The sequence below is a fragment of the Macrobrachium nipponense genome, chromosome 21 (genome assembly GCF_015104395.2).
Source record: "Macrobrachium nipponense isolate FS-2020 chromosome 21, ASM1510439v2, whole genome shotgun sequence".
In the NCBI taxonomy this organism is placed as follows: domain Eukaryota; kingdom Metazoa; phylum Arthropoda; class Malacostraca; order Decapoda; family Palaemonidae; genus Macrobrachium; species Macrobrachium nipponense.
This window is the reverse complement of record NC_087212.1, coordinates 6,811,521-6,825,648: the sequence shown is the minus strand read 5'-3', so window position 1 is coordinate 6,825,648 and position 14,128 is coordinate 6,811,521. Positions and strand designations below refer to the sequence as shown.

At 35.1% G+C, this 14,128-nt stretch overlaps 1 protein-coding gene across 8 annotated transcripts in view; it reads right to left on the bottom strand.

The window, feature by feature from the left end:
* The window catches only part of LOC135197746 (zinc finger protein 678-like), a 28,426-nt gene that overhangs the window by 3,774 nt on the left and 10,524 nt on the right, over positions 1 to 14,128 (bottom strand). For 3 of the 8 annotated variants that reach the window (XM_064224804.1, XM_064224802.1, XM_064224803.1), the window contains exon 3: positions 7,224 to 10,106. In XM_064224804.1, the coding sequence (XP_064080874.1) occupies positions 7,469 to 9,967 (2,499 nt within the window). In that variant the 5' untranslated portion in view covers positions 9,968 to 10,106 and the 3' untranslated portion in view covers positions 7,224 to 7,468. Of the gene's footprint in view, positions 1 to 167; positions 2,955 to 5,595; positions 5,649 to 7,223; positions 10,107 to 14,128 lie in introns of those variants that run through there. The other 5 variants (XM_064224805.1, XM_064224806.1, XM_064224807.1 and 2 more) reach the window with 4 other exon arrangements.

The following is a 14,128-nucleotide window of genomic DNA, read 5'->3' as shown; positions in this document are numbered from 1 at the left end:
TATAGGCCTTATGTAACTTCCATAAGGTCTTTCTCTCTACTAATGGTGAACTTTTGTACCAGCAGTCTGGCTACTGATGTCAACTTCAAATAAATCACAATTTTACTTTACAACTGATTTGTTTCAACCTAGGGTGAAATGAGGTACCAATAAATAAAAATACTATATTATATAAAAAACTAATAACTATTATTTCAAATTGCATTAATCATAAAATACATTTCAAAAATTATGTTCAGGAGGTTAACTAGTTAGAGCTTCACTAACAAACTATCATAATGTATGCCCCTTTAAAACATCCAAACTTTGATTTTACACAAAGCACTACTAAGTAGTTCCCTCTAGATCAAGGGTGTCAAACTCATGGCCCGCAGGATGGTCTTTAGTGGCCCACGATGTGCCAAGAGATTTTTGAACTTGGGCTACTATAACTATTAGAACTGAGGAAAATTTAACTAAAGTTACTAAACTGTTAAAACGAGACATAAGTTTTACCTTTCATTCATATGACAATAAATGATTAATTTATTTCCTACTATAATTGCTGGCAATAAGGCTCTTTTATTGCAAATCTTAATAAATGAGTCATAAGGAATAAGGAATAAGTCATTAACAAATATCTGATGGCCCTCGAGACCATAACCAAGTAGTACATAATTGGCCCTCGAAAGGATTTCAGCTGGACACCCCTGCTCTAAATTATGGTCAATGGTGTTGAAAGGAACTGTGAATTAGGTAATTATGCTGTATGTTAATACACTGTTACTTGAATAATAATTTTCAAATTAAAATATTTAACAAAACCCTTATAAGTGTGTAAGCAGCCAAAGAATATAATGTAAAATGAAATGGTACTGACAGGGCAGATTCAACGATTGAAATTTACACATATTTGTACTCTGATCCTGTACATGTTCCTTTGCTCACTACATTGCTGGGAAAACACTTTCTGTCTCCTCAATGATGTGGACCATAAATTCTTCTTTGCTATCCAGTGAAACGTCATTTATGCACTCAATATCAGGTACTTGTATTTCTACTATGTCAGAACATTCCAAAGCAAACATCTCATTAAACAAAACATTTCTGTTGAAAGTCTTATCACTGATCTCCTTTTTTTCCATATATTCAAAAATTTCACTAGAAGAGTTTAACAACTCTACCTTTGAGACATCAACTATCTGAGAGCATGTTTCAAGATGTTTAGAGTATTTTCTTTCTACTTTAAAACCTTTGCCGCAACCTGAACAATGAAAATAATTTTTCATAACTACAGAGAGAGATTCTTGTAAACCGACTGCATGGATCTTTTTGTGTGACAAAAAGTAACTTTTTCTAGTGAATGATTTACCACATACATTGCACTCGTAAGGCTTTTCTTGAGTATGTACAACCATATGAGATTTAGCATGATCACTTCGGATGAAAGTTTTCCCACAGAGCTTGCAGACTAAAGATTGCTCACTATTATGTATTCTTTCATGGAGTTTCAAATTATGCTTCAAGCCAAACACTTTCCCACAAGTTGAACATTTATGTGGTTTTTCATCAGAATGGTAATGTTGTACATGTTCCTGGAGTCCAGAGAAAATATAGAATATTTTACTACAGAATTTACACTTCATTTTCCTTTTATTTCCAGCTTTTGTTTCCCATATTGTATTTAAAGTCTCCTTATCTAGTTTCTGAAGATCTTCTTGGGAATGTTTTCTATAATGAGAATATATAAGGTGGATGAAGGAGTACTCCTTTCCACAGATCTTACAAGCATGACACTCCTTGGGGTGATGAGAAAGCTGGTGCTCATTATATGATGAGACATCTTCATAACTCTTCATACAGATATTACATGAGTAGTGTCTTCCTCCTGTGTGCATCTTTGCATGAAAACGCAAACACTGATTTGTATTAAATGTGATGCCACAAAGATCACACTTAAAATCCTTGTCAGTAATATGGGTTTTCATGTGCTTCACCAAATGATTTTTCTGGACAAATGTTGCGTTACATTCTTCACATTTATACGGTCTTTCACCTGTGTGGGTCCTTAAATGAGCCTTGTAGGTACGTTTATGAAAGCGTTTTCCACAATATTTGCACTGAACATCTTTTTTCACCATATGTACTCTGTATCTGTGTCTTGATAAACTTCCCAAACTTGTAAATTTCTTTGAACAAACTGAACAATTTAGTTCTCCAATGTCATGGCTCAATTTGTGCCGATTCAATTCATTCTTATTGGAAAATACTTCACAACATACAAGACACTTAAGTACATGAGTCTTTTTGTGATCCTCTGCTTCACTGCAAGACTCAAATTTTTTTATACAAGTTCCACAGTGAAAAGACTTCTGACTAACATGCTTATTCAAAAGTGCTTCAGAAAAAAAAATCTTTTCACAAAGGAGGCACCTAAATTTTTTTCTGCAGGAATACCCATACAGTTCACCATGCTGAGTATGCTTTGCATAGGTCTTGTGTGAAGGAAAACCTTTATCACAATTTGGGCACTTTAACTTTTTCCTTAATGAATGCTTTTTTAAATGGAAATTTAGAGCTTTCAAACTTGCAAAAATCTTGTCACACAACGTACATGCATGATGTGGCTTGATACATTTGTGTGTTTCCTCACTATCTTTCTTTAAGCAGCATTTAATAAGCTTTTCCTTATGTTCCTCAAGAGCAGATCTACATGTAATCAAATCACTTTTTAATTTATGCTTCAAGTTTTTCACCTGTCTGCTGTGCTTTAACTCATGAATCTTGAGACTACTTTTGAGAATAAAAGACTTTTTGCAAAAGAGACAATTGTGTGACTTACCTAGTCCATCCATATTTCTAGTATACAGTTAAAACCTTTTCATTACTGCTTTCAAAGTAGTTTACCCCATCTGACATTTACATTTCCTTTTCCAAAAGAACCAACCAAGAGATGAGCAAGTCCCTGAGAATCCCTGAAAGAAGAAAGTTATTCTAAGTAAAAGGCACACAAGGGCATAAAAAAGATCAATTTCCTTAGCACTGCAAAACATAAAAACAGAGATTAAATAGGAAAATAGTATAAAACTGGCATTTCTATTGGGTAAACTGGCATTTCTATTGGTTAATGTTTAAATAAATAAAAATGGCAATGATTCCCCCTTGACAATAATAGTTTCCACGACTTAAAAAGCTCTATAACCTGAAAGTAACTTGTGAAAATCTAAAAATTATTTTGACAGTAACCTTTTAGTAGAAGTGAGCAACTATCAATTAGCAGCTTTTGTTTAACTCAAAATATATATAAATGAAGCTTACTTTATAGGATTAACTGAAATAGTAAACATCAAACGCAGGTAATTTATCCTACAAAAATACATTGCCCTTACTGTTTATTCTATTGAACCTTAATTCCCTGTATGTTGATCACCTTGGTAGCTACTTCATGGCATAAATGTCTAGTCCACACTTTTAGAGCAGTTATCATTGAACATCTGGGCAGAGTCAGCCCTAGTAATTTTGTTGCATAAGTTTCAAGTTTATATCTCTATTTGTTACCGTTATATAAAAAATCATTTCCATTTCATATTTAATTTGACATTATTCTCTAACACTGTTATTTTCTTGTTGCTGTTAGTGTTCCGTACAGTATTTATTTTCCATTCTCAGTTGTTTTCTGAGCAGTTTTCGAGGAACAGCAGACACACCCAGCACAGTAAGCTGTGGCTGCATGGCAGACATGGCAGGAGTCAATGATGCAACTAACATTGCAGGCATAGAAGACATAACAGATGCCAAAGATATTACTGAAGGATGTAACAGAAGAAGAAGTGCAGCAGATACAGAAGGCACAGCAAGCACTGTTAAGAGTAAGTAGCATCAGAGATCCAGTATAGGTAGTCAGCGACACCAAAAGAGCTAACATGGTCAAAACAGCCAGCATAATGCAAGTTCACCATAGACAAAAAACAGCACGAGCACCCATCAGTGTAGCAGTGGCAAAGGAGGCATTGTAGAAGCAACCATCAGTGCAGTAGGCAACTGTAGAGTAGAGTAAAAGCATATAAAGCTTATGCAATAACCTAGAGATGGTGACCAAACTCGAAGCAAAACTTTTCTTCTACGGTTGGCCAAAAGCAGAGTCCAACATCAGTATCTCTTGTAACACAGCAGCAATCTGGTATATGGGATGCAGTATTGGAAGAGCAAGTGCAACAGGATAGATTTTTGTATGGTGTTTTTACGTTGCATGGAACCAGTGGTTATTCAGCAATGGGACCAACGGCTTTACGTGACTTCCGAACCACGTCGAGAGTGAACTTCTCTATCACCAGAAATACACATCTCTCACTCCTCAATGGAATGGCTGAGAATCGAACCCGCGACCACCGAGGTGGAACGCAAACACCATACCAACCACGCCACCGAGGCGCTATATAGATCAGCCAGTGTTAAGAAGTTCAGTTAATCAGCAAAGCAGGCGGCTTGTATATCACTTGATGACTAGTTCTCCTTAACTTTAACTAGACATGCAGTACACGAACTTCGACATGAGAGGCGCATGATCTAGGGAACAAGCACATCAGGAAACCAGTCCCCAACAAACATTGCAAAAGAGACCAAGAGGGCAACATCATCCTTAAAAGTAGAAACCAAGTAGCATCCATCTCCAGTAAGAACATGAAAATAAAGCAGACCCTACTTGGTTAACCTTGACAACTTTGCTTAAAACATACAAAAAGCAAAACCAGCCAACAATTTTAATGCAGAACACAACAAACACTTTACATTGCTAGAAAGGCAAGCATTACAGATACCAATTACTGGCAGTACGTACAATTAGACAAATGATATTCAAGTAAAAAAAAATTTCCTAATATAAAAATTAGGTAAATATGACAAGAAATAATATAAAAAGTAACAATATTATTTTGCACACAAGAAACAAGGCATGACTAATGAAGGTTTCTTATCATTAATTACCAACCTGCTTGTGATTTTGTTAAAGAGCATAAAGTAATATGTAACAGTATATCACAATCATTAAAAGTTATCAAAATCACACCCGAAATAAACAGAATTAACGAATTACTCACAACACAGAACACAAAGGGTGAAATTCAATACACATGAGCAAAATTAGACTGAAATATTTACATACAAGACATAGTAATAATTACTTAAGAATGAAATTTTTCAAGGAAAACCAAGATAAAGGAATTAGATTAGACAATGACACCAAAAGAACTGAGAGGATCAAGAGAAAATTATTAAGTCTCAGTGTTTTCCAAAATGCCAAAGAAAAGCTGGTATGTAGTATCCAGAGACATGTCAAACAATGAAGAAACTTATCTAATAATGGTTCATGGTCACACACGCAAGAACAGTTGTTCTGTTACTCAGCTGCTTGTCTACAAAATACCAGAATATACATTTCTTGGGATACTTGGACTGAGAATGAGGGTTCTACATGACTGGTATGGCATGAAAACAAAATGCATTTGAAAAGTGCAGGAGGACTGAGTTCTTTTCCCTTATAACCACATGTCAACTAACCTTTTAAAACAATTATGCTGAGAATTAAGTAATCTTGTCTAGTCTGCTACATCATCTTACCTTAAAATAATCTTTAAAGCCAGGGGTTCTTAACAGGGGGTATCCATCACATGCTGTGGGTATAAAAGTTGATCTCTGGATATTTGTGTATAGTATTTTATTTTAATGTCATTGTATACATGGGTATATTTTATAAATAAATAACTATATAAAACTATAGATGCTTTTGATTTCCTTGTAAGTTCTAGTCCTAGCTATTCATACCTAAAGTATGTAACAGACTAAGTATATTAAATTATACTGTTTAAAAATAGGTCTTGTGGACTTTAGCAAAATGGGGTATACAACCATACTGGGCCATTCATTGGGGGTCTGGAGTAATCAAAAGGTTAAGAACCCCTGTTTTAAACCCTAAAACTCTTTTGCTCTTTTAATAATTACCAGGATAAGGACTTGACAAAACTGGATTCAAATACAAACTGTAAAAGATAAGCAAGAACTGAGCAGACTCATCACAAGCCTCAAAAGGGGAAAACCCCAACTTGAAGATACAAGCTATATCAAGGAAGTTCTGAAGTGATTTGTAGTTGAAATGTATAACTTTGTCGTAATGTGATTCCAACCTTTTCCAAGCAGAAATGTATTCATTATGCCTACTTCAATACATTAGATGCACTATTTCTTAAAATTGGTGGCACAACCAAAATACTAACTAAAGATGACTTGACAAAATAGTGAACATTTTCACTGGATGCCTATGTGACTCTACTACCATAGAACCTGGCAAATCCAGTTTTACTTTTGCTTTACTTGCTGCATCTCAACATCCTTGTGTGAAACTTGTAATACCCAGGTCACAGGATTCAGTCAACAGTTTTCATACAAAATTTTTACTCAATTCTGATTAAAATTTAGCATAGGTTAGCTTGCTTTCTACACCTTTGCTCTCAAATTCAAGTAAGGTATACTAAACATTAGAAGACAGCAATGATGGAACACTTGACAGTATACTAATAAAAAGCTTGTTACATTTACTGTACTATATAACCATCTAACACAGAATTATTTGCCAGTGGTACTGCCTAAACAAAATGCTTATAGGTGTTCATAAAATATATGAGTAGAAAACCAAAAACAAATAGAGAGAGAGAGAGAGAGAGAGAGAGAGAGAGAGAGAGAGAGAGAGAGAGAGAGAGAGAGAGAGAATGGTGGCAACTGAAGAAAAGAAATCGTTTAAACGTTGGCAGATGGTAAACAGAGAAGAGAATATAAGCTTATAATGGGAGAAGATGCAGGCAAAAAATAGAAAGCAAGGAAAAGAATAAAAATCTCGACTAAGCAAAGGGTAAAAAGAAAATGTTTTGCACAGTAAAGTAGATGAGGAAGATGAAAGAGATGTGAACTAGTATGACAGTGATGAAAATGGAGAAAAGGGAAGTAATTACATAAGAAAGGGGATTATTTACAGAATGTACTAAATGAAGAAGAGCACGGAAATGAACTGACCTTGTTCAGCAAGCAACGTTCAAAACAAAAACACACCTTAACAAAAATGCACAGTATTGCCTCATTTGATACTTGCAGTCACAAATAAGGCAATTTTTTGGTCATTTGCTACTCACAGAGGTAATAAGGCAGTTAATTAAGTGTCTGTCTACCTTGCCACTACGAAAACATTCATTTTTCAACAGTACAATATGATACAGTGTACTGATTAAACACCCAGAATTAAGCCACAGCATTAAAATCTCACGTAAAAAAGTTTATGAATGAAAACCTTTTTCAATATCTAATAGTAAAACCAGTGGTTATCTTAAGATAGTTTATTTAAAAGAAACCTGGATATACAAAATTACATCAGCTTCAGTAACATTTAAATTTGGTACAAATATATAAAAATTTACAAAAATAAATCCTAATCAAAAATATTCTTCTAAGAGGCAGAAACAGGGTCAGCATTGGTTACTCTCAGATGGATTTTTCTATGGGCCAGTAGGTTGCTCTGGTGAGCAAAAGTTTTATCACAGAAAGAACATTCATAAGGTCTCGCCCCAGTATGCATGACCATGTGAACTTTCAAGTGTACTTGCTGAACAAAAGTTTTATCACAGATATTGCACTTGTAAGGCCGTTCGCCAGTATGAATTCGTTCATGATTCTTAAGACTAACTGGAAGCCGGAAGGATTTTTCACAAAATGAGCATTTATGAGGCTTCTCCCCAGTATGGAGCCGTTCATGGCTTTGCAAACGAGCTTTGTAATAAAAATGTTTGCCACAGTATTTGCAATCAAAAGTTTTGAACTCAGGTCTATGAAATTTTTCTTCCAACTCCAAGCTCAAACTTTCCATGCCAGCATTTTGTAGCTCCTCCTCTGAATGCCTCCTGTAGTGGGCATGCAACATATATTTATAGTTAAATCTTTTACCACATACCTTACAGCAAGGCAGCTGATCTGGAAAATGAGTCTTTGTGTGCTGCCATAAGGATGTCCGAAATTTAAAGTCTTTTAGACAAATATTGCATTTAAAAGGTCTTTCCTTCCTATGGGTCCTAAAATGATTTGCCAGCAACTGACTTGATCTGAATCTCTTCCCACATTGATCACACTCATATGGCTTCTCTCCAGTATGATACCTTTGATGAATAGTAAGAGTTTCCTTAGAAATAAATGTTTTACTGCACAAATTACAGGGATAATTCCGTTCCCCAGTGTGAGATTTCATGTGGGTTGTGAGATGTGCTTTTTGTACAAAAGTTGCATTGCACTGTATGCATTGAAATGGCCTTTCACCTGTGTGAATGCGTCTGTGAATCTTAAAAAGACTTTTATGAAACATTTTTCCACAGATGTCACACTGCACATCTTTAATACCATAGTGTGACCTCTCAATGTGTCGCTTGACATTTCCCAAGCTTTTGAATTTCTTGTGACAGTACTTACAAGTTAAATCTTCATCTGAATGCTTTAATTCATGCTCTTTTAAATTATCAGGACAGAGAAACTGCTTTTTACATATTTTGCACTTGAGTTTATGACTCTCCATGTGAGATTTCAGATGTTTGCACCCTGTGAAATCTTTCAGACATATTTCACAAATGTAAGAATCCTGCTGCATGTGTTCCCTCAACAAATCTTCAGACGGAAACAGTTTTTGGCAAGCTGGACAAAAATTCTTGCAGCGGGTGCCTCTATGTACTGAGAGGGTTTTATAGTCATGACAGGTATGGGAGTCCTTTTCTACAGCTGCAAAAGTTTTATGACAAGTTCTACACTGTGACTTTAAATGAGACTTTCTATGAATTTTTGCATCTTTGCAGGATGAGAAAATTTCTTTACATATATTGCACTTGTAAGATTCTTGCTCTAAATGTCTGTGCAAGACGCTGCTAGTAGAAAATAACTTTTTGCATGTTGAACACCTTTGCTTACTGCTGTGAGACCTTTTATGAATAACAGCATCCTCATACAAAGCAAAATTAATGTCACACACTTCACTATACTTATAGTGAGATTTTTCATGGCTGGCTAAATCTTTACAAGAAAAATAACTCTGACTGCATACTTTACAAACATGAGATCTCTGTTCATTATGCTCAGAAAGCATTGCTTTAGATGAAAATATACTTTCACAAACAGGACAAACTAAATCTGGATGAGATTTCATGTAATGTTTCTCTTCATTGCCAAGGTTACTCTGCCTTAAGCATTTCCCAGCATTTCTGCTTGTATTGGATTCTGTATCCTGGATGCTGAACACTTCTACATCTTTCATAATGCTTTCATTATCAAATGACAATGCAACATTCACATTCATTGGTTCTCCAATAACTAATGTCTTCTTTCTTTCTAAACCCTTGCCAGGATAATCAAATGTGCTTAAATCTTGTTCTTTATCTGACAACCTCTTTGCATTTAAGCTATGTGAAAAAATACCTATCGGTATACTTTCTGAAATTAAATCACCCTGTTTTACATGGAATTTTTCTTTGTCCTCTGGAACTAATGATTTCAGGTCTGGGTCCAATCTATTAGATTCAGTAGTAGTACACTGATGCCCTAAAGGAGACATTTCAGTGCTCTCTCCAGCACCTGATGATGTTGCTATTTTACACTTGACCACATGAGTTTTGAGGCAATCTTTAAGAGAATACAGCTTCCCACAGAATGGGCACTTGTAAAATTTGTCTTTCTCTGTACAATCAGCATTTTCAAAATCTTGTACACTATCTTGGCTATGATAAGCTACTAAATCATCCTCTTGCCTCCAACAAGGTGGTGACATTTCTTCAATTGGCTTTACATGACTTTTATCTACATCCCAAAACATTCCATAACTTTTATGATTCAAAACATGGACTTTCAGACTACTTTTCAGCATGAAATGCTTTCCACATATTTCACACTCATACTTCTTCATTTTCCCATCCATTAATCACCAACAAATAAAATCTCTCAATACCAATCATACAATGAATAAACCTTTTACCAACTTTTCTTATTTTCTTTTGGGAAGGAAGAATCTTGTTCCAGTTTGTTCACATTAAAGCTTCACTTATGAAGACAGGAACCTGAAAAACAGACACTAGTATTTGATCTTTCACACCTTGAGTCCTTAAAACTTAAAGTTCTTCTGTAATGAGAAAATTTACATCTTGGCTATAGCCCACAGGGTTTAGTATATCAACTCTAATCCTTACCTTAGTGTCATAGATCTTATCATTACCATTATTGCATTACAAGCTGCAATGGTACAACCACAGTTAGAAAAGCAGAATATGTGAAAATACCACATGCTGTGTTCTTATAATTAATTTTGTGTGAAAGGTACAGTAATACATCAGGCAATGTATACGTACTATTAATTACATACATCAATAAAGGCACCACAACACAATACACTACCTTTAACTTTACAATAAATTAACCCATCCACAAAACTTTTATATAGTCTTAATCACAAAGGTCAACAATATCAAAACAATACCCGAATGAAAATCAACTTTTTCACCACTTCATAATTTTTCATAGTTTGGCAATACCAACCTAATGCACATGCTGAATCAACATAAAATTTTTAACTTGACCGACTTAACAAATTTAAGTTCATTCCTACATTAGAAATAGATAAAAGGTCTACTTTAGCATTTAAAAATATCTTCATGATATTTTCATATCTTTAAACAGGCCCTCCCTTCCTATCTGAATGTACATTAACACAGGCAGTTTGATCACCAAAAATATTTATAAAAGCACTGATCTATTGCTCCACCAATGGAAACTAGTGCAATCAATGAAAACTATTGCACATCCTTGATGCAATTTACATGATGTACTCAAGAAATACATTAGCTCATATCCTTGACATGAAATTATACAAAATCACTTGCAAATATTACATATATTTAGAAATAAATGAACAATCCAATTTGATGTTAGTTTTTATTCTTCCTAGATATACAAACCCTGAAGTCTTTTTTTATAAAAATACCTTTATGAAGTGATGAGCATGATGTGCTCATCGAATCGTTTGAAACTAAAACTGATTTTTTATGCCCTGTTACTGCCAATGAAGGACACTTTTGACCCAGGATGCACACACTATATGGGAGCTCTCTTCTATTCTTGAAAAATGAGCTGTTGCACATAAAGGTTACTATCAAGGGATGGTTTTGTATAAAAAAATTAATTTTAGTCTTAAAACAACATAAGATTAAATTGAAATGTATTACATATTCTGCAGTGAGCAAAAGCAAAAACACAGCTGTAGTAATATCCACCTATTAGTATTCCTCTGGTAAGGACAACAAAACTGAATCAATTTTATGACAATCTATTTGCTAAAATATTTCCTGTTTTGACTTAAAATATTTTACAAGGCAAATTGTACATAAATAAAGTGGCACAAAGACAGACAGTACTACTGACTTGAGAAAAATATATACCTTTATATATTATATATATAACAGTAATACTATTTCTACTACTACAGCTTCATCAAGCACTACTATCACATTTATAATTTATGTTTTTGTTTTTAACTCCAGAAAAAGTTTTAGGTAGGACCCAAGACTTGTGAACAATACCTAGGGCTGTCCAAATTTCAATAAGTCATCTGCATATGGTTTTAATCACCACAGCACATTGAAGTTACTCATTATATCTCGGTTCTGTTTTCTAAAAATGGGAATTTCCCTATTTCACTGAAAGCAAGCAAGTAACACCGTAGTGTTCTGCTATTTTCTGCAGAAATCCCAAGTGTATTCTTTACCTAAAAGTACACCTGCATGTGTCATTGACAGACTATAGGTAACAATGTACATAACAGATAACTACGTACATAACAATCTCCTTGAGAATGCCAGAGGACACAGAGAATTTGAGTTCATACTGGGAACATTTTTCACATCAGTTAAGGAGCACTGATGCAGCGCCTGCAGTAGTTGCCTAGAGAGGAAGTCTATTTCATCATGTCAACCAAGAGATATCTTACTCCTAGAAAACCAGACGTCTTGCACCTTGAAGATAGGGATTCTCTGATAGGTTACATAAGAGGAAAGCAAGAGGGAAAATAGAGGAGCAAGAAGAAATTCCCAACAAAACAGGGTATATCCTACCTGCCTCTGTCTAGCTAAAGAAATAATGACATGGGCAAATCCCCAATGTATTTCAAGGCTAGTCAGTCTTCTCTAAAGCTAAAGGGGACCCAAGAGTCTCAACCGTCTAATTCAGTCAACTGCTACACCTCATGGAATTGAGGAGACACACAACAAGATCCCTCTACAAGAGAGGAATGGGATCACCAGCTAAACAGAAGAAATCCTCAGGCAAGAAATATAATCACATTCCCATAAAGAAATTGCTAACAGTGTGTTCCTGGAGTAATGTGAAGACTGAAGACAGCTCTACAGGAAGTCTTCTAAGGACAAGACCAAAAGGAGTGGCCAATCAGTGTTGGACAAGAGTCCTTGCTTGAATGCAGAGAACCTAATAATAACAGTCCACATGAAAGTCAAAGGACGGTGTTATAATGAAGATTGTACAGGACTGCTAAGAAAAGTTGGCTAGAAAACTATATTTCTGAGCCATAACCATTCTTAATATGTTGATTAACAAGAAGAAATTATTGCTACAATGCTCAAAGACAATTGAGTAAATATACATTAAAATTAAATGTGAAAACAAACAAACATACTACCTAAACAAAGTTTAGTCAATACAAAAATTAAATAAACAGGATTAAAAGGAATTAAGAGAATGTCAGGTGAGTTAGCTACATTCACAAAAATTCAAGTAAAAAAAGCAATTGCATAATTAGTAATTGTGCCTATATTCCCCAACAAGTGGTTTTATTAAAAATGATATTGTTATGATACATATAAAGTTTGTTCATACTTACCTGGCAGATATATATATAGCTGTATTTTCTGAAGTCCGCCACGAATTTAAAAAAACTTTTCCGACACATCGCAGTGGTCGGCCAGGTGGTTAGTACCCCACCTTCCGCCGCTGGGAGGCGGGTATCAGGAACCATTCCCATTTTCTATTCATAATTTTTATTTTCACTGTCCCCATGAGGGGGAGGTGGGTGGGTACTTGATTATATATATCTGCCAGGTAAGTATGAACAAACTTTATTTTATCATAACAATATCATTTTGTTCATGAAACTTACCTGTCAGATATATATATAGCTGAATCCCACCGTTGGAGGTGGGAAGGGACAGAATAGAAGGATTTTGGGAAACAAATGCATGCAGATGATTTACATCTTGGTTCCACCTGTTAGCATAGCTGACTTCGTGATTACTGTCACCCAAGTCTGCTTCTGCTTTACTAAAGTTGCCAGAGAGGTAGAGACCTATAAAGCTGGTGCACTCCAGATGATCTGTCAACGGGGGCGTGACCACAATGTGACTAGACCATATTGACCATACCATGAGGGCTAAGAAGTAAAATAAATATATATATATAAATATATATCACCACCTGACCAACCTAGCCAAAGTTAAGGTGTTAACTAAGGCTTAAGAGTTAAGAAGTCGCCGTTGTCGGCGACTCAACAACTAATGTAAGAGCTCTTCCTAACCATTTTCTACAGGATAGGATGAGTGGTACCGTATATTTCGGCGTATAAGTCGATCGGAAGATAAGTCGACCCCCCCAATTCTGAGTAAATTTGTATGATTTTAACTAATATCGGGTATATTAGTCGACCTATAAACTAAATGTGAGGCCAACCGTACGCTCAAAATAAGCAGCAGGGTAAAACGTATATAAAATAACCTGAATGTAATTACGGTACATATGTTGCTCTACTTACCATAAGAAATACATGAAATATACTCGGATATTAACAAATCTGTGTATATATAAAGATGAATACCGGCAAATATGATTAGAAATGACAAAACGAAAGATACGTTACTCGAGTGTAATGTAAACAAACAAGCGCTAACTAACGCTGCATAACAGCCTACGATCTATGTATGTTACAAACTGCCACTCAGTTAATATTTTGATTGGGTAGTTAAAACGACCGTCCCGTATTTTATTGTGTTGGAAAATTCCTTGACCATTGGTTCTTCTATGT